The sequence below is a fragment of the Hippoglossus stenolepis genome, chromosome 6 (assembly GCF_022539355.2).
Source record: "Hippoglossus stenolepis isolate QCI-W04-F060 chromosome 6, HSTE1.2, whole genome shotgun sequence".
Classification (NCBI taxonomy): domain Eukaryota; kingdom Metazoa; phylum Chordata; class Actinopteri; order Pleuronectiformes; family Pleuronectidae; genus Hippoglossus; species Hippoglossus stenolepis.
In genome coordinates, this window is record NC_061488.1 from 7224226 (window position 1) to 7250280 (window position 26055).

General features: G+C 42.2%; 2 protein-coding genes across 2 annotated transcripts; both read left to right on the plus strand.

The window, feature by feature from the left end:
• The first annotated feature begins 1147 nt into the window (after positions 1-1147).
• Positions 1148-6002, plus strand: ptges3b (prostaglandin E synthase 3b (cytosolic)). The gene is made up of 8 exons (XM_035159763.1): positions 1148-1346; positions 2972-3085; positions 3719-3788; positions 3912-4010; positions 4141-4230; positions 4637-4690; positions 4841-4868; positions 4973-6002. Coding segments are annotated over exons 1-8 (477 nt in total). The 5' UTR covers positions 1148-1344; the 3' UTR covers positions 4993-6002.
• Positions 6003-8536: 2534 nt separating this feature from the next.
• baz2a (bromodomain adjacent to zinc finger domain, 2A) lies at positions 8537-25236 on the plus strand. The gene is given in 29 exon segments (XM_047340286.1): positions 8537-8740; positions 9988-10111; positions 10386-11237; positions 12551-14563; positions 14750-15025; positions 15114-15467; positions 15560-15620; positions 15707-15815; positions 15972-16073; positions 16241-16463; positions 16606-16814; positions 16909-17298; positions 17393-17647; positions 17985-18199; positions 18288-18362; positions 18472-18643; positions 18728-18790; positions 18869-19013; positions 19103-19722; positions 19827-20169; positions 20382-20537; positions 20718-20878; positions 21211-21276; positions 21377-21660; positions 21750-21885; positions 21998-22144; positions 22294-22523; positions 22629-22772; positions 23370-25236. Coding segments are annotated over 28 exon segments (8085 nt in total). The 5' UTR covers positions 8537-8740; the 3' UTR covers positions 23530-25236.
• The last annotated feature ends 819 nt before the right edge of the window (positions 25237-26055 follow it).

Below are 26055 nucleotides of genomic sequence, written 5' to 3' on the forward strand. Positions count from 1 at the left end.
CGCGTCAGCCTGGACTCCATAGATGAACGTTGACAGAAGAGTGAAGCAACAAACTGCAATTTCATTCTTATCAAAGAATTGTACTTAAATGAAAATATATTATTGAATTCTTCTAAACACATGGGAGACAATTGAATATTCTTTCTATTTTTTTTAATTTTTCCTAATGGATTATAAGTCTTAAAAGGAAAAAGAAACTTGGGTGTCATCTTGATGATTGAATTACTTTGAGAAGAACACTCATTTCTAATAAATTACATTTTTTGGGAATTGTCTTCTAACCAATCATGAAAAAAATTATCTTGTGCCGTATCGGAATATACTGCATTAATCTTGATTTTTGTCGTAGATTTAAAATGTGTAATGCCCTTAATAATTGACACAATCTGAAATTAACAGGAACACTTGGCCTCATTGAGCCACAGTAAAGTCATGAGTATTTTTAAACCAGATTTTCAGCGATGAATGTGATTCTGTAGATAGTCTGCATAAACATTTTAAATCTAAACGTGAAGCCCAAATCTAAACGTGGGAGCCCAAATCTAAATGTGGGAGCCCAAATCTAAACATGAAGTCTAAATATAAATGTTAAATATACATGTAAATCCTAGATATACATTTTTAATCTATATCTAACCCAAGCAAATGTAGCCCCTCAATAATGATAATAATATACTTTATTACTTAAAATACAGTATTGACAGACGCTTTGAAAGCAAAATACAGGTAAAGCAACGAGAGACAAATATAATAGTAATGTATTGTAAAGAGTCGTATAAATATAATATATTGTAAAGAATTTACTTAAATCTAATTATAATGTATTGTAAAGTGTTGTTTAAATACAATTATAATGTATTGTAAAGAGTTGTTTAAATATAATTATAATGTATTGTAAAGACTTGTATAAATATAATTATAATGTACTGTAAAGAGTTGTATAAATATAATGTATTGTAAAGAGTTGTATAAATATAATGTATTGTAAAGAGTTGTTTAAATGGAACAGTAATATATTGTTTATATATAATAGTAATATAAAGAGGTACAGCTCAGTATAAGGGTGGTGATCTCCCCCTCCCCTCCTCCCTCCCTCCCTCCTCCACCACTGACTCCGTAGAAAATCACATTAACTTCTAGAAGCGTCTAGTGCGCTGCAGCTGCGCCAGGCTGCTATTCACATCCCGAGATACGCAGGAGCATCCGGAGCAGCACAGTGCACAGGACCGAGGCTGTTGCAGTGACTGTGTGTGGGCAGCATTCCTGGTTCTTCACGGGCGTTACCGTTCTTCTTCTCCCGGGATTGTTTTACCTTCGCGACAGAGACTCACTCCGACCCCAGACATGTAAGTTATCGGAAGTTAAAGTGATGAAAGGACGGAGGGGAAAGTGCAATAGAGCAACACGCTTAGCGAGCTAGCTAGCTAGCTAGCGTTAGCCGTCCGTGAACATGCTTTCGCCAAGGCGGGAGGTTGGCCTTTCCCTGGTGATCTGTTAGCTAACGGTCACTCGCTGCTGCGTGGACCGGGTTTAAAAACACTGTTCGGCCCCGCACCCATTCCCGCAGATCCGGGATCCCGGTATCAGCCGCCTACTTTTTTTTTTTTACCCGGAGTTCGAGTCAGGTGCACCGCATGGCTGAAGTAAGGCAACGGCCAAAGTCAGCGTTGTTAGCTTGACTAGCAGGGTGTTCATTGATCACCAGGTTAGCACCGTGTCAGAGTCAGGTGTCGGGATATCGCCGGTTAGCAGTGAAAACACGGACTTTGGCGACGTGAAAACGGGCTGCTAGCGTGATCGCGAAGTTGTGGAAAGGGAGCGAGCGAGGATTAGCCAACATTTGTCCGAGGCTAGCTTCATATTGGTCCGCGATCATCTGTAAGAGGATTTGCTTAATGACGCCATCAGTTAAATGCTAAGAAGAGAGAATAATACCGACAATAAATACACAGGGCGTGTACAAATACCGGTGAAAACTGAATTTAAAAAAACCCACACTTAAATAATCAGAGGTTTGTGGTCGGTTATTGATTAGTTATAACCACAGATAAGTGTCTGTACTGCAGATCTACAGCGGAGTGGGGGGTTTTATCATTCAGAATCACATTATCCTTTAAGTCTCTAAAAAAAAAAAACGTGGTTTCTTTCGGGTTCTACTCATCTGGTCTTACAGCTACACCTTTAAAGTTAGACTTTAGCCTAAGGTGATGTAATCAACTTGCATTTTTCGCTCAATCCATTCCCCTAAACATCACATTTTTTTGTGTTTTTTTTTATCTAATTAAACCAAGAATATGTATAAATCCACACAAATGAAAAGCTGGATCTTATTGTATTATTTCAGGAATTTCAAATGAGTTGATTTAAATGATTAACCGATTATCAAATTAGATTCTAGGTCAATTTAACAGTTAAGTATGATTATTTGTATTTTACTGTTAAATCTATTAATAAAAATGATTTAAGTAACATGCCCACTATATAATATTCCACAGTATATAATTTAAACCTGTTCTAAATTGAAAAATATCCCAAAATAACTTCTGTTTTTATCATATGAATGTATTTTATAATTAAAATTGACTGGACATTGGAAGCGCTGAGATGAACCCGTCCAAACCATCTTGTTAATGTGACGAACTGTAACCAGAGGCTTTGTGGCAACCTGATACATGGGCTTTTTGATGGCAGCCCATTGTCTCGACCTAATCTCCTATAAACAGCATTCATATGTATAATCTGTTTTACAAGTTGTAGATCGGGGGAACTCTAAGAATGAATGAACGGTTTAGAATTGTTTTAAAAGTCACTCTTGTTGTTATTGAACCAAATCCACTTTGATCAAATAACTGTATCAGGAGCTCTACTTAGTTTTAATGGGCACAGCAAATTACAAATGCACAAACCACTGGACCTTAGGGTCTCGAACAGACTGTTTACATTGGTTTATATTTCCTCTTTCTTTTCACAGGCATCCAGCAACCGCCAAGTGGTACGACAGGAGGGACGCTGTTTTTATAGAGTTCTGTGTAGCAGACAGCAAAGATGTTAAAGTCACATTTGATAAAGCAAAGTTTGGTTTCAGGTAAGTTTGTCTCATGCAGACTCTAAAAATATTAAGTTGTACTAACTTGTCAACTCCTTGCCTGTTGGTTTGTTGTTAGTTATGTATCCTATTCAAACTTCTGAGACAAAAATCCTTGGATTAACACAGAATCTGGGCTCTTGTTCATCACAACTGGTCCTCTAGCTCACGAAGCGTCTTCTCAACAGTTGTCAAACATGTTTGACTTTATTTCAGCCAAAATCAGGATGAGTCTGAGACTAATACAGGAGTGGTGTCCAATCAGTGTGCAGCAGAGAACTATATGTAGGTAGGGAGGCAGACACCAAACCCAATTTCACAGATAAATGAAGAGCCCAGCACACAGACAGTAATCAGTTAATTAATGAAATGAGAAGTATGAAGTGTGCTTCATGTAAAGATGACTGAGCAACATAGTAACATGTCCAAAACTGTGGAAACACAATATAAAATCAAAACCAAGCAGTGCCAGCTTTAGTTTTATACACTTTTTTTGTTTTTTGCCACGTGTTATGATCTTATGCTGTCAGTCACAGTAATTCTGAGATTTTCAAAATCTTTTGTCTTGTTTTTCGTGTGTTTGTTGTTTCATTCTCCCCAAAATCTTTTGTTTTTTTTCTTTTCCCTCCACAGTTGTCTTGCAGGAACCGACAATGTCCAACATGACAATGAAATAGACCTTTTTGACGCCATTGATGAAAATGTACGTCACGGTTGGAGTCATTGCTTTGATTAATGTTGCTTTATGATATTGTAAATAATTATTTACACAACATTGTGAATGAGATTAATCTCACATTGCTGTTATCTTTCCGCCTCAATGTAGGATTCCAAACACAAATGCACAGGTCGCTCAGTGTTGTGTTACTTACGAAAAGTGCAGCCGGGAAAGCCGTGGCCGAGGCTAACAAAAGACAAGGTTAAGGTACGTAGTCAATCATTGAATGTAATGGACAATTTGTAGCCTACATTCGAAATGCAAATGGTTTCCAGAGAGATTCAGTTAGATTTGCATCAGATTCCTATAACATGAGACACTGATATTGTTTTCACAGCTGAGTTGGCTCAGTGTTGACTTCAGCAACTGGAGAGACTGGGAGGACGACTCAGATGAGGAGATGGTCAACTCCAACCCACTCTCAGATGTAAGCACCCTGATAAACAGAGATTAAAGAATTCATTATCACTGTTTTAAACGTAACCAAGAGCGTTTTCTAGACTGATGTTTCAGCTTCAGCATACTTGGTCAAAATTACAAACACACCCTAAAAACACTCAAGGCCCAAAATGTCTGACAAGCTTGTGTGAATATGGGTATAACACAATATTATGAAATAATGTAATGACTTATAATTAGTTGGTAGCATTTGCATGCCTTCTATTAAAATTTAATTTGATATTAGTCCAAATTTTATATTTATGTATATCTTTTACTATAACAACTGACTATTCCACTCTTGGCATAAAATGGACCAAATCTGTATATGAGTAAAGGACAGGTTTAAGATTGAAAAATGACTTGGCTTTAACACTGTTGGTGTCATATTACAGCTGATGAACAACATGGGAGGAGAGGAAGACCTTGATCTCGAAGGTCCAGAAGAAGTAAGAATCTTTTTACTTTGACTTTATTTCAAAGCACTTCAGTGATAATCACAAGTAAAAATAAAGCATGTGATATTCAGTGTCTATAATTGTTCTTGTTGAAACATTGATCAGATGATTATTCAACCTTCTACCTTTTTGTCTTTTTAGGATGAGTCTGCAGATAGCGATGATGAAAGTAAGTGTAATGCATCATATTATAACTGTATATAATGGTGATAATACAAGATTTATAAATCAGTGCTTTCGTGTGTGTAAGACTGTTTTTTCTTTCACTTTCAGAAATGCCAGATTTGGAATAGAAGACTGAGACTCTGGAAAGAAAATGGAAGAACAGATGGCAAGAGGAATCTTAAACAAATGTATATCTAAAATTGAAGGCAGTGACAAACAGCTGTACATACGAGTCAGTAGTCATATTTAAAACCATATTCTCTGCTCCAAACTCATGACCGATCAGTCCACTGAAGGTTGATATGCATGGTATTGTACAGAGCAGCTATCTCCACTTCCATTTGCTGTACTGCACCTTTTCGGGTATCTTGTTTTACTGTTAAATATTACAACCAAGCACACATTATTTGTTGGAAAAGCTGTATAGTTGTCCTCAACTGAGCAATATGTGTTTAAAAAGAGATAAAAACATTTTGTTTTCAAATTAATTGTGGTTTGAAATGATTAGGCCAACCCATTCCAAATGTTGTGGTTTTAAGTTAGTAGACTGGTGTAGTTTTCTCATGGTTTAAGTCAAACACTAGATGTGTACATCAAAAGAATTAGTTCCATTGATTTATCGATTTGGTTCCTCCAAAGCCTTCCATGTGATGTGAATTAGATATCCAGGAAGCCAGTCTCTGTTTCTGTAGCTTAACCTTCCAGCTTACATGTTTCCCTTTACTTCTCGTTTCTGAAACCATTGCAGAAACATTTGCATCTTCCCAGTGGTCACCTGCGTGGTAATCTGAATGAATCTCCATATTTAGTATCTTGAAAGTTCTTCTCTCCATACTCACATGACACACTATCATGTTAGACAGCAGAAACAAGGTGAAATGTTTTGAAGCTGTTAAAAGAAGCTTGAGGTTCATTCAACTTTATGTGGTTTGTTGCTATTCTCCAGGTTCTTTCCATGTTCATCTAGAATAGATCCCCCCTCGTTGGTGAGGACGTGTTGCAACGATGTGGTGCCGTGTAATGACCAAATTATATTTGCACTGTCAAATAAAATGTAAGGGGAGACAAGTAATGTTGACTTACAGTGGAAATTCTTTTTTTATTGTCTACATCTTTCTAATAAACTGTTTAAGAATCATTTAAAATGCCTTTTTTTTGGAAATTACATTTGACATGTGTTTGATTAATTTGTCACTGGACACAAAGTGTGAATTGTAAGGAAGCGTCATGATTCCAACTATCAGGAGCACAAGATACATCAGAATTTGGGGGGTCATGTTTGGCATCAAACCTGCCAGTAAATCAGAATTAATTCATGGACCCTGGTTTATTGTATTGTAGATTAATTTTGCACTTATTTTGAGAACCTATAAAATCAGTAATTTTATCTCCACATTAAGATGCAGTATATTCAGTGGCCACTTCATTTGATTCATATGTACAATGAAATCACAACTGCCCTGCTTTTAATTCTAGTTTTGTATATGTTCTGTACTACTTGATGTGAATATTTGGTGTTGAACTGAAATACATTTTATTCGGAGGTGTTTAAAATGTTAACCTCCTCGTACATGACGATGGCAGAATGTTAGAAAGTTTGAACCTTCTCATATTTAATATTTAAGAAAACATAAATATTTAGGAGTTAGGCATCATCGCTGTACTGTACAGTTATTGATATATTGGCATAGCGTATTCATTATAAAATCCTTTTCAGCAGACAATCCTGGCCTGTCGGTGCTGTTTTAAAACAGTAAACATTGTTATATTTAATAGAAGTAAACTCACTTATAATACAGTATTTCTACTTGATTATGATGTAACTGTAATTATATAATGTAACGTTCCCTCCTGAATGTTTTGGCTTTAGGACCCAGAGACCTGCAGCCGCCTCGGCCCATAATATTAGCATACTTCCTCTTCAGGCCTGATTTCTTCACTGTCATTTCCGTGAATATGACATTAATAAGCAGCATCAGTTTCCTGTTGTCACCCTGAAGAAAAATCTAATAAAAGTGTAGACTACATGGCCTGGATTATTAACCGGTATAGTCTGGTTTTCTGCTTTTATCAAAACCTTATGACTAAACTAGAAAGTACTCCTTCTGCAAAATTGTCTTAAATATCTATATTAGATAATAATTACTGATGCATCAAGCACCATTGAAATGTTACAGCTTGTAAAGTTTGGCCTTTAAGTGCTCTAATTTATAATTCTTACATATTTTTGATTATTGTTTGTTTTAATAATCTGATATTTCAAAGTAACTAGTATCTCCAGCTGTCATATAAATGTAGTGGAGTAGAAGTATAAATACCATCCAGAGATGGGGAGTAACAAAGTACAAATACTTTGTTACATTACTTAAGTAGATTTTTCAGGTATTTGTACTTTACTTGAGTATATCTTTTTCTGACAACCTTTTACTTTAACTGCCTTTACATTTTAACACATATATACTGTACTGTATTTTCAAAACAGGCTTGTTAATTTTGCTGTATTGCATTTGAGGTGAATCATCCGTTATTTTTTATTTTGCATCATCAAGCGTTGCCTTTCCAACATCAAGACAGATTTCAACCTAAATGGACAATAACACAGAAAAGACAATTCCTTTTACTTTAACATATCAAGTGAACATACATAACACGGCATAAAGATGAAAACAGCCCAGAGAGGGAGAATCAAGGGCAGAGAAGAGGTGCAGCACATATGTTTGTGACAAGGACCAACAACATGGAAGAAAATAAAGAATGACCCACATTACTAATAACCTTGTTAATGTCTACAAAGAAGCAGAGCAATCAATTTTCTATCGCTGGCCTTACTTGAATTAAAAATACTCCATTCAAAACATTGTGCACATTTCTTTTTTCATGCTCACAAAGCTTTTGTTGCTTTTACCCCTGTTTCAGTAATTTTTTTGTTTTTCTTAATTTGAAGTAAGAGTGGTTCAAGGTAAATAGCCTTCGAACTGTATTAATGTGACATGAGTCTCAGTTTGCTTTACACAGCTCGGAGAACATTTTTTACTTTCATACTTTGAGTACATTTCAGAACCGGTAATTTTATACTTTTACTTGAGTAAAGAGGTTGAATCAGTACTTATACTTTGACTTGAGTCGTTTGTAACACAAGATGTGTGTACTTTTACCACCTCTGGTTGTTCTTCACTGAGTAAAGGTGAGCTGTTTTACTTGAATATTTTCATTTTATGCTACTTTATGATTTGACACCACTACGTGAGATTACTTAAAATAATAATAATAATAATAATAAAAACAATAATAATAACAATGATAATAATTAAAATACACAACACACATACAATATCAGTATCATTCTTCTTCTTCTTCTTCTTCTTCTTCTTCTTCTTCTTCTTCTTCTTCTTATTGTTGTCATTATTATTATTATTATCATCATCATTATTATTGTTGTTGTTACTATTATTTTTATAATTTGTATCATTAATATTATTGTTCTCGTTATTATCATCATTATCATTATCATTCTTATTATTATTATCGTAATCGTTATTCTTATTATTTGTATCATTATTATTGTATTCATTGTTGTTGTTATTGTTATTATCATAATTGTTGTTGTTGTTGTTGTTGAGTGTTTTCTTGTGAAGTGTCATGAGGAAGGTGACCGGATGTGTGCGCGCTAACTCTGGGGAAGTTCACTCCGCTCGCGCTGTTCTGTGTGATCATGGCTGCACTGGACCACACCAGCCATGTTTGCTAATTTAAAACCCAGAGGTTGTGGGGATAGTTGTTTATTATTTATCGCCGTGGCGTCTTCACCCGCACTTCTGTAAAGACGAAAGGTTTTCCTGGAAGCGTCTGCGCCCCGGACAGCACCCGGAGTGAAAGGTTGGGAGAAGCTTTACGTGAAATATGGGGGAGAAACTTCTGATGGTGGCGGTGTGGGAGGATGATGCTCCGCTAGAAAGAGCAAAAAAAACAGTGTGTGTGTGCGTGCGGCGTAAACAATGTAACTTCATCTGGCTGCTAGCTAACGTTAGCCCGTGAACAAAAGGGGAGCACGCCTCCATCTGTGAACACACCGAGGCTCAACTCAACCGGCTCGTCGTTCGAGTGCCCCCCCCCCCCCGGCGCTCTCTCTCACAGCTGCCGGGGCTATCATGGATCCAGACCGGCGTGGTCGCGGTACCTGCTGCCCGGCTACGAGCTAACATCGCAGCTTAAAGCCCCGCACTCGCTCACTCCGGGTAAACATTAAAGATGCTAGCAGCTAGCTACCCCCAAAGGCTAGCGTGCGTTAGCTAGGCTCTATTGTGATGCCGTGGCTAAATAACCTTGGAAGTGAGGCGGGGGTTGTCTTTGTTTGGTGTGTTGTGTTACACTCGACCGCTTTGTGAACATTTAAAGTCGTTTTGTGTAACGTGAGCAGCGCTGGTTTGTTCGCTTCCAGGACTCAGCTAGCGCGGCGGAGCTAAGGGCTGCCTCTTGCCACGGCCTTCCTGGTTGAATTAGGAAATCAAGCGTCCATAGATGGCTACTTTGTGTAAGGGGGATATGGAAGTGTTAAACAGCGCGCGGTGTGGTAATAGATCTCCAGGCCCTTCGGAGTGACGGTGGGGAAATTATCCGGGCTAATCCCTCCATTGTTAGGCCACCGGGTGCCCGGGCACAGTGCGGACGCCTCGGTCGTTTCAGCGGTGGGTTGAGGAGGCTGTGCTCGGGTTAGCAGCGGCTCATCAGCGCTAATGATGAGCGTCTCCCGTAATTTTCCGCCTGTCCATTAAGGCTCAGGGCCTGGCAGCTGCCGCTGCGACATTTTGACGGTTGTTGTGGTTTGGAACCAAATGGTGCTGTCACAATCCGCAGCTGGCGAAACCGTCTTCGGGTGTGCCATTTACACCGAGTGTTTGACATCGAGCGTATCGCGTAGCGTCGAGTTGCGTTCGGAACAGCAGGAGAATAAAACGAAAGATGAATTAAATAATGATTTAGCGTGATTCACGTGGCGATGACATCGTGCCCGTGCATCTCAGGCTCAAACTTCCACGTGTCTTGCTGGAGAGGAGTGTTGAATGTGGAGTTTTTAAACGCGTGTTTTTTTTATTAATTTCTGTTTGTGTTTTTGTTTTTTTCAGATGGAGTCAAATAATCATTTCAACTATGGCACCCACTCCTCAGCAAACTCAGGACTGAAACGCTCCTCAGGGGATTCTCTTTATACTAACGGGTCCTCCATGAGTTTTCCTCAGCAGGGAAAGAGTACGTATTTGTTATTCTTTAGCACAAAATACAGTCCTGGTATTAACATCCGATCAGGAGAGGTGAACTTAAAGGTCCTGTGCTCACACTTGACATTACAATGAACGTGATCAGATCGCTCAAGACAGCTGTTGATACCAGGTCTGAACGGGGTCAGAACTCTTTGATTTGATAGTCAATATCTTTTAGTGTAAAAGTATTTTTTTTAAAATATTTATGTATATTTTACTCGAGCAAACCTTTTTTAACATGCCCATGTTCTTGTGTCTAACAGATATGAATGGTGAGATTAATGTGAATGGCACCACTACTGTACTCGGGTCTGGTGTGCCTAGTTCCCACCCACCATCAGCTCCTTACCCACACATGAGCAACCACCACCAGAGCAGCATGGCCTATGACTACCTGTGGGGGGGGCACCCACAGTATGGTCCAGCCATGGGCTCATCTCCAGGGCAGGGGATGCATCAGAAGCAGCCTGCACCTGGGATGCCACAGCCTCAGTCACAGCACCACTTCCAGGGTCATGGACAGTACCAACTGAATGGGGGTATTGAAAGCTCCCACCAGCCCCCTGTGGCAGGCCCACCAAACATGCCTCTAACTGGGAGTCAGTACTGGAACAGGAGTAACCCTGGCCCACAGCAGATAGGTTATAATTCTCACAGTATGTATGGGACCTACCAGAGTCAGGCCCATCTCGGGATTACACCGTCACAGCATCACCAGCAGCAGTCCTTACAGCCCCCCCAACATCAACCATCACAGCAGCAGCTCCACTCTCACCGCCACCAGCAGCACCAGCAACCGCAGCATTATGGCATGATGCCCAATGGGATGCCCTACTACCAGCATCAGCCCCAGCACCAGACCCTACCATCTCCTCAGCAGCAGCCGCCGCTGCAGTCGCAGCCTCAAGGCCCGAGTCAGCTGAAGCCCCCAGCAGCCCAGAACTTTACACCTCCACGCGGCAGCCCACAGCACCACAATTTAGGCAGAGCAGGCACTGGCAGCCCTCTCCCTGTGGGAATGACCTCTGCAACAATGATATCACCATCAACAGTGCAGGACAGTGGATCACCCAAGAGCCACAACAGGGATAGCAGCATGTCTTCTGTCATGCAAGGTGACCACTTCACACAGAGAAATAATTTTTGGGCCTATTTGATCCTGTCTGTCTTTTGTGTTTCCGTGGTTTCTATAGAAATGAATTACTATGACACATGTGTCTGCAGATGTTTAGTTTTAAGTTCTACCATTGGGCATCACAGCATTTATTTCCTCAGAAATGAAACTGCTCTGATAGTTAGATTTTCCTCATTTACTTGTCTTCTTCCTCTTTGGTCATACTCGATGTAGCTCGACATACTTGACATTGCACCCTCCCTGGGTGCATTAAACTCTCACATGGCAACTGTGCTAAGTCATATTGTTGAGGTACATTTTATTATTTAGTTAAAAACAACCAAGTCGGGTATTATAACGAGATTTCAACCTGGCTGGGAATATTTTCTTTTGGCAAGTTAGATGATTTATTAAATAGTCAGTTTTAAAATGTTGCTGCTTTCAACTTCTCAAATGTAGAGATATGTCTGACATCATAGTGAACTGAATATTATTATTTTGTTGCTTTTGATGAGACAAGGACATTTGAACACTTTCCATTATAATTTTGTTATATTTTATAAAACAGACAATTCGAGAAAATAATCAGAAGATTATTTAATTGGTGAAAACAATTTCTGTTTCCTTAAATTTCCTCGTTAAATGTGAATGTCTTGTACTGGGTCAGTCTGCCTGCCAGTGCTTAATACTGGGGCAGTGCCAGTATTTAACCAGCAGATGTCCCTGTTAGACTGTGTGCTAAGGTGTATGCAGCCTTTGGAAGTGTACCATCTCTGAGGTGATCTGTTAAGGAAAGCTAAGGCCCACTGAACACTTATCTATAAAACTTAATTATATCAGAATTAATTATCACTGTGAGATAAAGGATACTGTGTTGGCCTTTTGTTATATTTCAGGACTAGACAACTTCATGTTTATTCTTTACAGCGAATAAGTCGTATTCAATTGAGAGAGTACTCGTGGCTCCTGGGACAGGGAGCTCCAACCAAATAAAAGTTTTTGTTAAGCAGACAAACGCTCTCACATTGTCAGTTGGTTATGTTAGTGTTGTAGTTATAATCCTCTCACTATCAGTCCGGTTTTACCAGTGTGATCTTGTGTTGTGCACACTGTGATAAGCTGACAAGAATGTGAAGGACTTCAGAACTTGGTGCTCACTCAGAGACGTTTTATAAAGTTGTCCTGTAAGGACTTAGGCTCACTTCATCAGTGAGCACATTTGTTTTGCTTTTCTTCCTCCTAATGTCTGAGTCTATTATGGAAAACAACCTGTGTTGTGTGTTACTATTGACTGTTTTGTTGATTCTCTTTCAGGGCATACAAGGGAAGCCGTCGAGGAGGTAGACACGAGCTACAATGGCAGTGAAAGAGCACCTGTTGCTCATAGGCTTCCCAAAGCTGACAGTTACCAATCCAAACCCTCTGCCGCTCTTGTGGGACCTGCAAGTGATTATCGACCAAACTCCGAGATGGCTTCTCCTGTCCGAGACGCACCCTCTAATCCACCTCCCCAGTGTGTGTTGTCTCGGCTTTCCACATCTCCATCCCCTGCAGCTATGTCACCATCACTAACAAAGTCCTCTTCAGCTCCTCCTGTCTATGGATCTCCAAAATCTTCTCCTGGGCCCCAGAATGTTTCATCACTTGATGAATCTACTCCACCACAAATCTCAGCATCTCACACTGTGTCCTCCGTGCAAGGCATCAGACCCCTCCCTTCTGGTCAGACTGAAATAGCACCCACTGGATCCAAGCATTTGTCAGCAGGGTCCTCTTCCTCCTCCCTGCCGACATCACCTCTGAAGTTGACCACACCTTCAGCTTCGACAAATAATGAGCCCAGACCTACCACAGCTTCCTCTGTCTCTCCCGTCTCTTCCTCTTCATTGGAGTCCGTGTCTCATCAGTCAAACTTGCCTCCTAAAGCTCCTGGTCCTAGTGCGGCTGTCACCTCAGCAGACACAGTGTCCACGTCTTTCTCAGCGTCTGCACCAATCTCGTCTCTTCAGCAAATGGTCCAAAGTTCCAGCCTGTCTTGCTTTCCCGATAAATCTGGAGCGCAGTATGATAAGCCAGGACCCCCAAAGTTGATTACTGCCTCTTCATCTGCAGGTGTGAAATATTCATCAGCTGGTCTGGTTCCACCTCTCGTGTCAATATCAGGAGCTTCAGTTGTCAGTAAACCTTGTGAACCAGCTCACGCACCCCATCACCAGGCACGCACTCCTCCAGCTTTTGACACTGGTCTTTCCACTGCCTCTGCAGCAGCACCGTCACCACCAGGAGAGGTGAATTCACCTTCCCCATCAGCCCATGAAGGTCCTACAGTCAAACCTCTGTCTACCCTACCTCTTCTAACCACTCAAGCCTCCAGGACTGCACCTATGTCCGCCCCTCCTGCCTTGGTGTCTTTGCCTCCTGCAATGGGTACATCCTCAGGAGTGGTCCAAAGTTATGACTCTGAGCAGCATCCACCTAACACCACTCCTCCTCCTCCTGCACTGAAGCACCATGGTTGTAGTGGGGATAGCAAAGTGTTCAGTAATAAAAGAAATGGAAAACCAGAGGAACACCTCCCTCAGCTTGATTCAAGCACGAGGACGCCTCAGAAGGTGGAAGCGACTGAGATTAATAAATCTGAAAATTTCCCTCGTAAATCCCACACTGATCTTCCTGGGAAGTCTTTGCAGACCAAAGTTGCTTCTGATCAAACAGCCAAGACTAAACCGAAGGACTTTGAAAAACACCACATGCTGCAAAGCAGTGTCAGTGAAACAGGATTGGAGGATTCCATGACGGAGCAAACTCCACCCAGAAAGTCACCACAGCATCACAGCATGAGGGTAGAACATCTGACCGAAGACAGTTTTGATAACTCTTCACATGCTGATCCTCAATTTGATAACAATTCAACATGTGACACCCCTTCAAGACTCGATGTCAGCTCTGTCTTTGAAAAGTCGTCTCTTTTAGATGATGACAGCTTGTGCACAGACGACTCTACTAACTATGGCAACAGCTCGTACCTGAGAAATGACACTTCTCAGTTTGACAGCACCGCCCATGCAGAAGGGGAACCATCTACTGCTTATGACAGCACTAGAGACAGCAGCTTCTCCATGGAAGACTCCAGAGATGACACGTTGGACTCCACTAGAGACGAGGAAACCTCTGAGGCGGAAGAGACCAAGAACACTTCCCAAATCCCCGGGGAATCCATGCTGGAGTCTTCCCTAAACAGCTCCGCTCAGATGGACGAGCCCTCTGTCGACTCAAGTGACGGGTCCAAGCCACGCTTACTTGTGCCGTCTCAGAGTGGCCGTCAAGGTACAGTCTTAAATTATGGAAACTATTGTCACATGAGTTGAAAAGGGTTAGGGTTAGTCTCATTACTTAAAAAAACCAAAAAATGTTTCTCTGTTTATTGCAAACAAACTTGAGTTGCACAGTTTGTTTTCTTTTAGTGGAATTCATGCTGACACACGTCAAAGTAATTCTTTAATCTTTAATTAGGACCTGAAGCTGAGTGGGAGCCCAGAGGACTTCAAACACCCGACTTAGCTGGACGGATAAGCAAGAAGACCACTGTCAACGAGTCAGTGACTCTGCCAAATTTCAACATGAGAGATGAGAACTTCATCGCCTTCAGTACGCCAGTAGAGAGCCCTGCTGTGCACCCACTTCAACCAGTAACTGATCAGATGATGTCAGCTGCCGGAGGAAATCTGACAACCCCAGGAAAAACACGCAAACCTCGAACTCCAAAGGCAATATGGATTAAAACCCCAGGTATTCAACATGCTGATATTAATATAGTTTGTTTAAAAATATTAGATGTTTTTACTTGAGAATCTTTTTTTAAATGTTTTATTTACAGTTCCTGAGGGGGCCCAGCGAAAACCTCGGGCTCGAACTCCTAAGGTGGAGAAACTCAAGATCGTCGCAGAAGTCGGGGTAGCCACAAGCAGGAAGAGGAAGAAGTCCGTCAAAGTGGATGTAAAAGAAACATCAGATGTATCTGGAGAGGCTGGGCCTCCCGCAGAGCTTGATACAGTCACAGCCACCATTGAAGCTGTTCTGGCCAATGCTTTAGCCTTTAACCCAACAGGCGAGAAACTCAAGAAGGCGAAAAGAGTCAAGAAACAAGACGAAGAGGGAAACGTGGCAAAAACACCCAAACACGAGGCCGGAACTGCTGCTGATGAAAATGATGACGACAGCTCAACTGCAGGTAATTAAGAAGGTTGATGAGGTGACATTTTGTTGAAACATGTTGTGAATCAGTCTAATTTAATGTTTGGTTGTGTACATTTTTCCAAACAGGAGAATCAAACCGAAGGAGGGTTGCAACAGAGGAGCAGGTCCAGTTCCCATTGTCGCATGGGTAATTTTACCTTTAACCTCTTGCTTTACTTTGGTGTAAAGAGCTATAATTTGACAGAATGTAATGATGAACTCCACTAACCACAGGTGGAAGAGGGAGATTCGAGTGAAGAAAATGGAGAATCGCATGAAGGGGGAAACCTGGTACTACACACCTTGTGGAAGAAGGATGAAGCAATTCCCTGAAATAATCAAGGTACATTTTTATAAAAAAAAACTGAACCAAATGTTCTGAAGTTGCTAAAAATCAATGCTTTGATTTAATGACAAATACAATAGATGATGTCTGCATGGTTAAAACAGTCACCATTAAGTTCTTTGTCTCCTGCCTTCTCCTCACTGCTTCGCTCAGTACTTGAAGAGACGCACGGACAGCGACGTCTCCAGAGAACACTTCAGCTTTAGCCCACGCATGCCTGTCGGAGACTTCTATGAAGAGAGAGAAACTCCTGAGGTCAGTTGATGTTTGCTAAGTTCATTTTCATAAACGTTTACATAAAAACAAACTTCATATATTTTATTAATTTTCAGATAACTGTGAATCAGAACTACAGTGCATTTGCAACCAAAATGTGTAGAAGACTTTATGAGGGATTCATCATTCTCCACTGTATGTTACAGGGTGTGAAGTGGGTCCTCTTGGCGAATGAGGAGGTTCCCTCTATGATCATGGCCATCACCGGCCGGAGAGGTCGACCTCCAAACCCAGATAAAGAGAAACCTCGCAGAGTTCGTGGCCTGAAGGGAGCACAGGCCCGCCGCCCCGGTAGACCTCCCAAACCCAAGATGATCGACCTCCTTAGCAAAGTTGACGCCAAGCTGTTGAGCCGACTTGAGGCTAAGGGTGAGTGGCTGTCGAGTTATTGATGTATCAGGATGTGTTTGGCTAACAATTAAGCATTGGTTTTCATGTGTCTAAGATCAAATGGCTTAATTAGCAAGTAACCTCATGAGTGTGGCTAATTGTTTCTACTCGCTTTTTATAGAAGCTCTTACGGAGGAGGACAAGGAGAAACTTGCAAAAATCAAAAAGAAAATGAAGAAAAAGGTTTGTAGTCCAAACTTTAAATTTCATCTGTTCTGCGGTTACTATCTCATACTGACTTTTCTGCTGCTGTTCATGTTTTAGGCAAGAATGAAGAGAAGGCAGGATACTAAGATTAAGAAGATGAAAGATGAAAAAAAGAAAGCCAAGGTACAGACAAAAATATTACATGATTTATCAGCAATGTTCTTAGCACTACCTCTTTCTAACCTCCACCTGCTCTTTCTGTCCTTTGTGGCTTCAGCTGGAGCAAAAGGCAAAGGTCCTGGAGCTGAAGGCTGAATCAACCGACCCGACGGCCCCACAGGTCCCACCGCCCTCAGAGTCTGCACCAGAGCCCAAGAAGCCCGGCCGCAGAAGATCAGCCAAGGTTGTGGCTCCTCCACCAGTACGGCAGACGGACGAGGAGAGAATAGCCCAGGGTAAGAGGGTGCTGGGTGCTCGGAGTAAAGCAAAGGCTCTGGCTAAAGCTCAGGCTGAGGCGGAGGCTGCTGCTCAAGCTGCTCTGTCAGCTAAGAGGGCGGCAGAGAGGAGAGTGCAGGCCCAGAGACGTCTGGAGGAACGAAAGAGGCAGCAGTTGATTGCAGAAGAGCTGAAGAAGCCCACAGAGGACATGTGTCTAACTGACCACAAAGTGAGTTTCAATCTGTTCAGAACCGTTCTGTTTTAACTGACATTTAGAGATTTTTTCCATATGATTATGACCTTCAATCTTTTGTCTCCACCAGCCCCTGCCAGAGCTGTCCCATATTCCTGGTGTGGTTCTCTCCGGCACAGCCTTTGCACACTGCCTGGCTATGGTTGAGTTCCTCCATGGCTACGGAAAAGTGATCGGCCTCAATATACCCAAGGACATCCCCAGCCTTGCTACCCTACAGGAAGGTCTCCTGGGCCTGGGCGAAAGCCAAGGAGAAGTCCAAGACCTACTGATAAAGCTGATGGAGTCTGCACTCCATGACCCAGGCCTGCCGTCATTTTATCAGGTGTGAGATTAGAGTTATCAGGTGTGAGATTAGAGTTTAAATTGTTAGGCAGGGAATCGGCTAAGAAATAATTTCATGTAAAAGCAAACCAAACACTGACTTGTTTCAGCAGCTCCAGTGTAAGAATTTGCTGTTTTTCTTTTTATGTCATTCATCCGATTAAACAAGCAGTTTAAATGTCATCTTACCTTTTCGGACTTTTTAAAAACAAATTAATATATCAAGAAAGCAATCCTTAGTTTTAGTCCTCTGTTTAATACACTGTGAGAATATACATATTCTGTACATGTAATTATTTAAAAAAATACTCTGTCTATCTTTCCATTCCGACCTTCAGTCTGTAAAGATCCTTGGGGACAAGCTGGTTGAGTTGGAGCTGACCCGCAGCACGGTTTCAGAAGTTCTTCGCATCTTTTTGGAATCTCACGGTTATGACCCGGACGTGTGCGACACGCTGAGGACCAAAACATTTCACGCCCTCCCCCCTGACACCAAGGCAGCCATCCTGGGCTTCGTGGTGGAAGAGCTTAACGGCAGTAACATTGTGACAAGGTTAGACCAAGAGCTAACTATGTATTTACTCATTGAGGCCACTCTTTAACCCTTATCACTTTATACATGTATGCATTTTGTATTTCAGTGACATTGACAACACTTTGGAAAACATGGCAACCTACAGGAAGAACAAGTGGATCATTGAGGGGAAATTACGCAAGTAAGATCAGTCTCTTCATATACAGAATAAATAAATATATCACTCAGTTCTTCTGTGAGTCAAAGCACAGATCCATCACCATGCTCATTATGAATGTTGTGTGTGTCAGACTGAAGGCGGCACTCGCGCGTCGTACAGGACGCTCGGAGGAAGAGCTGTGTTTTGAGGAGAGGCGCCGCAGTGCCAGGGTGGCAGAGGAAGAGAACCTCTCTCTGGAGGAGAGCGGTGTACTAGAGAGGAGCAACCGCCGCTCACGCAAAGAAGAGCCAAAACTCAGCGATGTATGTATCTGATCTACTGGTTATATATTTAGAATTGAAATCATATATTTAATACATAACATTTTAATTAAATTCTTGCTACAGAGTGAGAGTCCTACCACTGCCAGCATTCCAGAGCTTGAGAGGCAGATAGATAAGCTAACCAAGGTAAGACCGATAACATGCTGGCCTTGTATTTTATACATTTCTGTAATGTTTTATTAAAAACTCTTTGTATCACTACAGCGCCAAGCATTTTTCCGTAAAAAGCTGCAACAAACATCTCATTCCATGCGGGCCATTTTACTGGGTCAGGACCGGTACAGGCGCAGATACTTGGCTTTGCCTCACCTCGGAGGAGTTCTAGTCGAGGGGCCAGAGGAGCTCTTGAGTGAGTCTGAGGATAAATTACAATTTTTGGACATTACAAACCATTGGACTGTCCATCTTTAATACATTTTCCTCATATTTCTCTTTCAGCTTCAGGAGAGGTCCTTGTAGCTGAGGTGCCTGTCACCTTCATCAAAAAGGAGCCCAAAGTTGAAGAGACCCCCATTCCTACCACATCTCCTGCTTCTCTACCTTCCTCTCCTTCCTCTGCTACCCCCGCCCCGAACCAGACCTTGTCTCCAGAGGAGGACCCCCTTCCTGGCACTGCATCCCTAATGAGCAGGCCAAGAGGACGTGGGCGCCCCCGAAAAATCAAACCCGAAGTTGAGCTTCACCTCCGCACAGCGAAGATCCGCCGCCGGCGTCGAAGTAGCATCAGGTCTGGCAGCGAGGAAGGGCCAGGATCACCGAACAGTGGCACACAAGACCTCACAAAAGCTGCTTTCCAGAACTGGCTCAGCCAATCACAGGATGCGATAGCCAACGGCACATGCGCAGCAGCAGGGGAAGCTGCAGAGGGGAATCAACCAGAGGAGAGTGTGAAGGAGATGGCAGAGAAACAGGGACAGTGGTTCAATCTGCTTCCCAAACAGCCGTGTGACAATCTCTCTCTCACTGAGCCCCAGCTGCCCACCTCACCTACGTCACCTCCTAAACTCCTCCCTCAGATTCCGAGTACTTTGCCTGCACTCGCTGCTCCACTCATGCAGGTTTGTCCACCACAATCAATACAAATCCATTTAATTATGGAATAAAAATGCACTTAAACAATTATGTTTGCAATATTAATAGGTAAACTCTCCTTACCCCTCAGCTGGACCCACTCATGCCTGGCTTGGCTCCTGCTGACCCTGTGACCTCAGCAACACCACAGGAAATTCCCCCTACAACCCTTACTTCTGCACTTCCTGTCACTGCCCTACCACCACTCCCTCAGCTCCTTCCAGCTCCCATTCCTCCTCCTGCTGCTCCTGCTGCTCCTACCACCCCTGCCAAGCCAGGTCGCAGGCGGAGGAGAGGAAGCAGAGGCAGCAGTCCTGCCCGCAGAGGGGCAAGAGCAGCTGCAGCCAAACGCCGCGGCCGCCCTCCCAACTCTGTGTTCCAGGAGCTGGAGCAACAGTACTTCACACAGCTTGTGGTCAAGCCCATTCCAGCATGTAAGTAGCGGTGTCCATGATTTCTCAGATTGCCGTCTGAGAGATGCATCCATTTAACAACCAATGAACTATGACACAGTTCAGAGCTGACATATGGTGTGCAAATATGTTCAGGAAACATGTTTATAATGGTCAATTATTTTGCTCTCTGTGTATAAGACAAGAAGAGTGTCATTTTATCATAGTCTTTAACTCGTATGTTTCTTTTACAGCAATGGTGCGTGGCTGGTGGTGGATCAAGGAGCCAGAGGAGCTGTTTAACACCTTACAGGCCCTCCACCCAAGAGGCATCAGGGAAAAGGTCCTCCATAAACATTTGGCCAAACATCTAGAGAGCTTAACCGAGATGTGCACCAAATCTTTTACCGGTGAGTGTTGTTGCAAATGGAAATGTGTAGTGGAATTTGCCACTTTTGGGATTTTAACCAATTCATTTTCTTATTTGACTCATGCCCACATCTCTGGATTTCTGGAGATATTCTTCTGCATGTTTCTCCTGTTGCCCTGTGTTCCTCCATTAATACTGTTCTTCTGTTGTTTTTGAATAGATCCAATATTTGAGTTGAAGGTTGAGGACAAACATGTGCTCGCGGAGGCTCTGCAGCACCCAAGGCAAGTGCAGGAGAAGGCTATGGAGACTGACGTCATCGCCCTGCAGTGGGTGGAGGACCTGGAGCAGCGAGTCATTGCTGCTGACCTCCATCTGAAGGTGAGGAATCACACTCTCCAATCTGCATCATTGGATTTATCAGACTTTGTCAAAACAATGACTGCAATCCAAGTTGTGTTGACAAAATGAAAGACAAAGTTTTTAAATGTGATAACGTGCTGAAATTGTGCCAATAGGAGGGCGTCTTTATTGCAAACCCCATCTATTTCCTCTTATTTACTGTTTATTTTCTCATGTTAAAATATCCCAAAAATACTTATAATAGATTTTCAGTATATTACTAAATGGTTAAAAACTTGTCTGACAGGACCTTGGCCATGTTCTGAGATGTGCACATACATTCTCTTATCTCCCTTTTTTGTTTCTTAAAGGTACCTCCTCAGAGCGCAGTGACCGATGCTGAACCTAACACAGAGACACCCATAATAGAATTCCAGGTAATTATCAAAGCTCTCGATAGTAATAATAATAAATTAATTAATAAAATGCATTATACCTGTGACTGATACTTAACCTCACCCTGTCTCCCCTATTAAGCCCTACACAATCCCAGATCCAGACTCCACACGGGAGGATCTCCAGTACTACGAACATGACGCGGACCCACGTGATGACTGGATTGTACGAACCAAGAAGGAGTGGTCGGGCCTGCCTCGCATGGCCACACACCCTCTGGACCTGGCCATGCTGCGACTGTCCAACCTTGAGCGAAACATCGAGAGACGCTACCTGAAGGAGCCACTGTGGAACCCCTCTGAAGTGATGCGCCTCGCTCCTCTCACGCCCACACCAGGGGAAGAGCATCCCATGGATGTCATTAGGTGAGAAGAACAGACAGGATCTGTCATTTGTTCTTTTTTTTTTATATATATATATTTTTACCTCGTCTAATAATGTTCCTCTGTTGCAGTCTGGAAAGTGAAATCACCTCTCGACTACGAACATGGCGGCAGGCTCTGGATCGCGTTCGCAGTGCTCCACAGATCTGTCTGTGTTTGCTCCAGCTGGAGAAGGCCATTGCTTGGGAGAGATCTGTGACTAAAGTGGTGAGTAACTTTATCTCGCTCTTTTTTTCTTGGACTCTGGTGTTCTCCGGTGTTTGGGAGCACACTGCCCAAAGTAATTTGAACATCTTGCCTTTGATTTCTCCTTTTCCAGAATTGCCAGGTTTGCAGGAAGGGAGACAATGATGAGTGCCTGTTGCTGTGCGATGGCTGTGATCGTGGCTGCCACATGTACTGCCTGAAGCCCAAAATCACTCAGGTGCCAGAGGGAGACTGGTTTTGTCCTACCTGTGTTGCCAGGGTAAGACCCAGTCATGTCTTTGCTAAGAGAGAAAATTTCAAGTAATAATTAGGGCAGTTGTGAATGATTTTTCATTCCGTTTCCTTTGTTCTGTGCCACATTTGATCCTCTGCAACTGAATGTGCCTCCATATTGGCTCTGTCTCTCAGGAGGAAGGTGAATCACAGCGCCTGACGAAAACCAGGTTCAGGGTGAAAAAGAGAAGATACGAAGACGAAAGCTCTGAAGACGAAACCACAACACGACGTAGTTCTGGCATGGCAACCCGGAACAAGGAGACCGTGGCACCGACCTCGTCCTCGCGTTTCTCTGGAGAAGGAGGCGGCACTAAACGCCGCCGCATGACGACCCGCAACCAGCCTGACCTCACCTTCTGCGAGTGAGTCACTGAAGAGATGTTTACTTACCTACGTAGGTCCACAGGGCAAAACCTGTTCTGTCCGTCAGGTTGTGATAGATTCACGTTGTTTTATTTTTCTCTTAGGATCATTCTGATGGAGATGGAGGCTCATGCAGAAGCTTGGCCGTTCGTTGAACCCGTAAACCCCCGACTGGTGCCAGGCTACCGTCGCATCGTCAAGATCCCGATGGACTTCCTCACCATGAGAGAGAGACTGCTACAGGGAGGGTAAGAGCAGATCACACAACACATCTAATCACTACTTTATTTATTCTCAAGTACAAATGTTAAGTAATATTATATAATGCTATAGTTTTGTGTTTGCCAGTCCTCTCCCACCCAAACAGAACTGATCAACTCCCAAAAAATCATCATTGTGACTCCTCTTCATCCTTTTTCTACATAGACTTTCACGTCTATGTAGAACAAGTCTTTGTACGTCTGCATACAAACAGATGTGTCGGCGATAAATCAGTCGTCATTGGTCTAAACAATGATTCAGCTCTTCACACTTGGCAAGGTCCAGTAAATCTAATCAAATATTTCATACAGCCAGTGACAACTTAATGACAAAGACAAACAATAAGCCTACACAAATGCACTACTGTAGATTAAATAGGAAATATAATTATATCCAAAGTCTGTACAGTTAAATATTTCACTGAAACCATCAACATGTCATTTTCTGTCCTGTTACATCCTGTATGATATATTCATTCATATGCAGAAGCTTTTTCCAATGATGGCCCAGTTCCTGAGAATCATTTGTTCCCTCTGGTGCTTTTTAACATCAACCTTTTCCTCTGTCCCGGTTCCTCCCCTCAGGTACTGCAGCTGTGAGGAGTTTGCTGCAGACGCTCACTTGATCTTCAACAACTGTGAGCTTTTCAACGAGGACACGTCGGAGGTGGGAATCGCCGGACACTCCATGAGGCGCTTTTTTGAGAGCCGCTGGGCGGAGTTCTACTCAAATAAGGACAAATAGGAGCCTGCGACGTTCTTCCTGATGGTGGGGCTGTAGACTGTTGGTGCTCTCACTGTCCCAGTCACACTCTCTGTGTTACTGCTGAGACTCTCTGGAGGTTCTTCCAGCCGTGTGTATTCTCTCATGTATAAGTATATATGTATAGATTTTGGCTATTGTCTGTTATTGTTTCCTCTACAGGCCGACTCTTTTCCAGGCCCACAGCTGAACTGGCTTGAACTCGTAACCATTCCCCATCAAAGAGAGTGAGAAACACGTCTCTCTTCACTTTTCCTTCCTCCTTAACATTTCTCCTCATCGTCACCACAGCACCTCATCCTCGTTCTCCTGTCACGTCCCTTCACAAAACCCTGTGTCGTAGCGAGGCCAAGTCGAGCCCTGCTGCGGGTGATGACACGGTCTCAGGCCCTGAGTATTTTGGCTCTCGACTCGTACTGAAGGTCAGGGACTGATCACATTATTGTAGCTGAACCGCTGCACACTGGACCTGCTTAGCATCGCTCAACGACAAAATGGATCAAAACTCTTCACAGAGCTTGCACCATTTCTTACCTGTTCAATGGAAATTTAATGTAACGTGGTCTTATGCCTAGAAGTAATTTTTTGCTCAATATATTTTTATTATATATTCTATATATAAATATATATAAAGATTACAATAGCTGGGATTATTTAATAGCAATAGCTTGTAGTGAACGTGTACAGATTACCTTATAGAGATGTCTAGACGATTTATGAAAAAGGCCAGTTAAACTAAAAGGAATCTGTTCTTGGACTGTCACAAGTAGACGTTGTATAACCTCCACTTAAAGTCTTGCACGCACACATTCACACACATGCGCACACACCACACACATGATTTCACACACACATTACCCACCTTCTGCTGCTGTGTGAAAGACACTGGTTTCTGAAACAGGAGGATTTTTAATGTTAGTTGGTCAGTGGGGGGGCTGAGACGTATGTCACTGTCCCTTGTGTTAAGAGTAAATAATCAGGGTGTTTCACCAGATCTGTGTCACAACTCGGAGGAGGCTACTGACGTCTCAGCACCTGTTGAATAGTCTGATTAGGGAACACGGCTCACACTGAAATGTTCCCCTTACTTAATGTAGAATTCCCTCAATTCCCTCAAAACTACAACTGAGCGACCAGGTGAAAACATCTGAAGGTGGTTTTACGTGAGGTTAAAATCCTCATTTTTAAAGACTAGAATTTCAAATGAGCTCTGATAATGAAGCATTGGGCAACTGCCCTGTTTTCTGACTTGCATTCCTTTTCATGGTTTTGTTATGGTTTTGTTTTTTGCTGTACAAGGGCCAATGTATCATGTTGCGCGGCATGGGTGGTGTTCTATGAAGGCGACAGGATGACTCCACAGTCCAGGTTTTATTTAAACTTGTTTCTTACACTGAACTCAAATCCGTTGATAGGAAATAAACTTTGCTGTTCCTTATTTCACTTAAAGGGACGAGACGTTTTTTTCAAAAAAGAAAAAAAAAAAGACATGACAACCAAACGTGGTGTTAAGTGAATTTTTAATAATGTACAGTTTTGGTGACTTTAAATTTGTTCCTTTATATTTTTAGGACCAATTCATCATTTTTAAGAGGAGGTATTACAAGACTCTGTTGTATTAAGGTGATGTAACACGTGTGCATCTGTAGAATGTACTGTGAGTTGAATAAAAACCACACCTAGTAGAGAGTATTTGTTTTGCCTCTTCTGTCTCTGACTCTTCTCCATATTTATCTCGTATTTTCAATTTCCCTCGTGTAGCTTCCACCCACAGATTGAAGACATTTGTTGACTCACCTGTTACTGTTAGGTTACTTTATTTGTGGAGGTATTCGTCTGTTAGACTGAACTCAGACCTCTAGCCCAGTGCATGCTGGGATATGCCCCAGACCCTGCTGACCATTCTGAACTGGAATCCGAGAAGAGCATGGACACATCCACTGACACGAGAGGGTGGCCATGTATATATGTTTATTAAAGTGTAAAATGTGATTTTTTTTTTTACAGAAATAAATGCATCTATTGCACTTTCACTGTAGATCTGAATAGAGCTGCAATGATAAACTCATCTGCATTTGATTATCGACTGTTTTAATCCTTGATTTAGCTTTTGACTCATTCTTTTTTTCAGCGAAATTGCCGAACATTACCTGGTTCCCGTTTCTTCTGTGAGGATTTAAAACCTATATAATAGTGAATGAAACACATCTGATTTCAGATTGATGTTCAGACAAAAATAGAAGAAAGAAATCTCTCTCTTTTGACATTTCTCAGACTGAACTAGAATGGCAACAAGTCGAGGCCCGACTGTTCTTAAATTCAATCAAGCTGCACCAAATTTCACACACACATAGATATCAGTTCCCTTAATGTGTGTCTTATTTTTCAAAATTCATGAATTGTTCCTTGGAGAAAACGAAAATATAAAAAAATCTCGCAATGATAAAAAATGTTTAATATACAGACGGGAGGGAAAACTATCCTTTGTGGAAGTCATGATTAATCAGT

Bases quoted from the DNA above. Each gene is read 5' to 3' on its own strand.
- ptges3b (XM_035159763.1), top strand. The intron at 3,789-3,911 runs GTACGTCACGGT...GCCTCAATGTAG, and splicing joins TTGACGCCATTGATGAAAAT to GATTCCAAACACAAATGCAC. The intron at 4,011-4,140 runs GTACGTAGTCAA...TTGTTTTCACAG, and splicing joins TAACAAAAGACAAGGTTAAG to CTGAGTTGGCTCAGTGTTGA.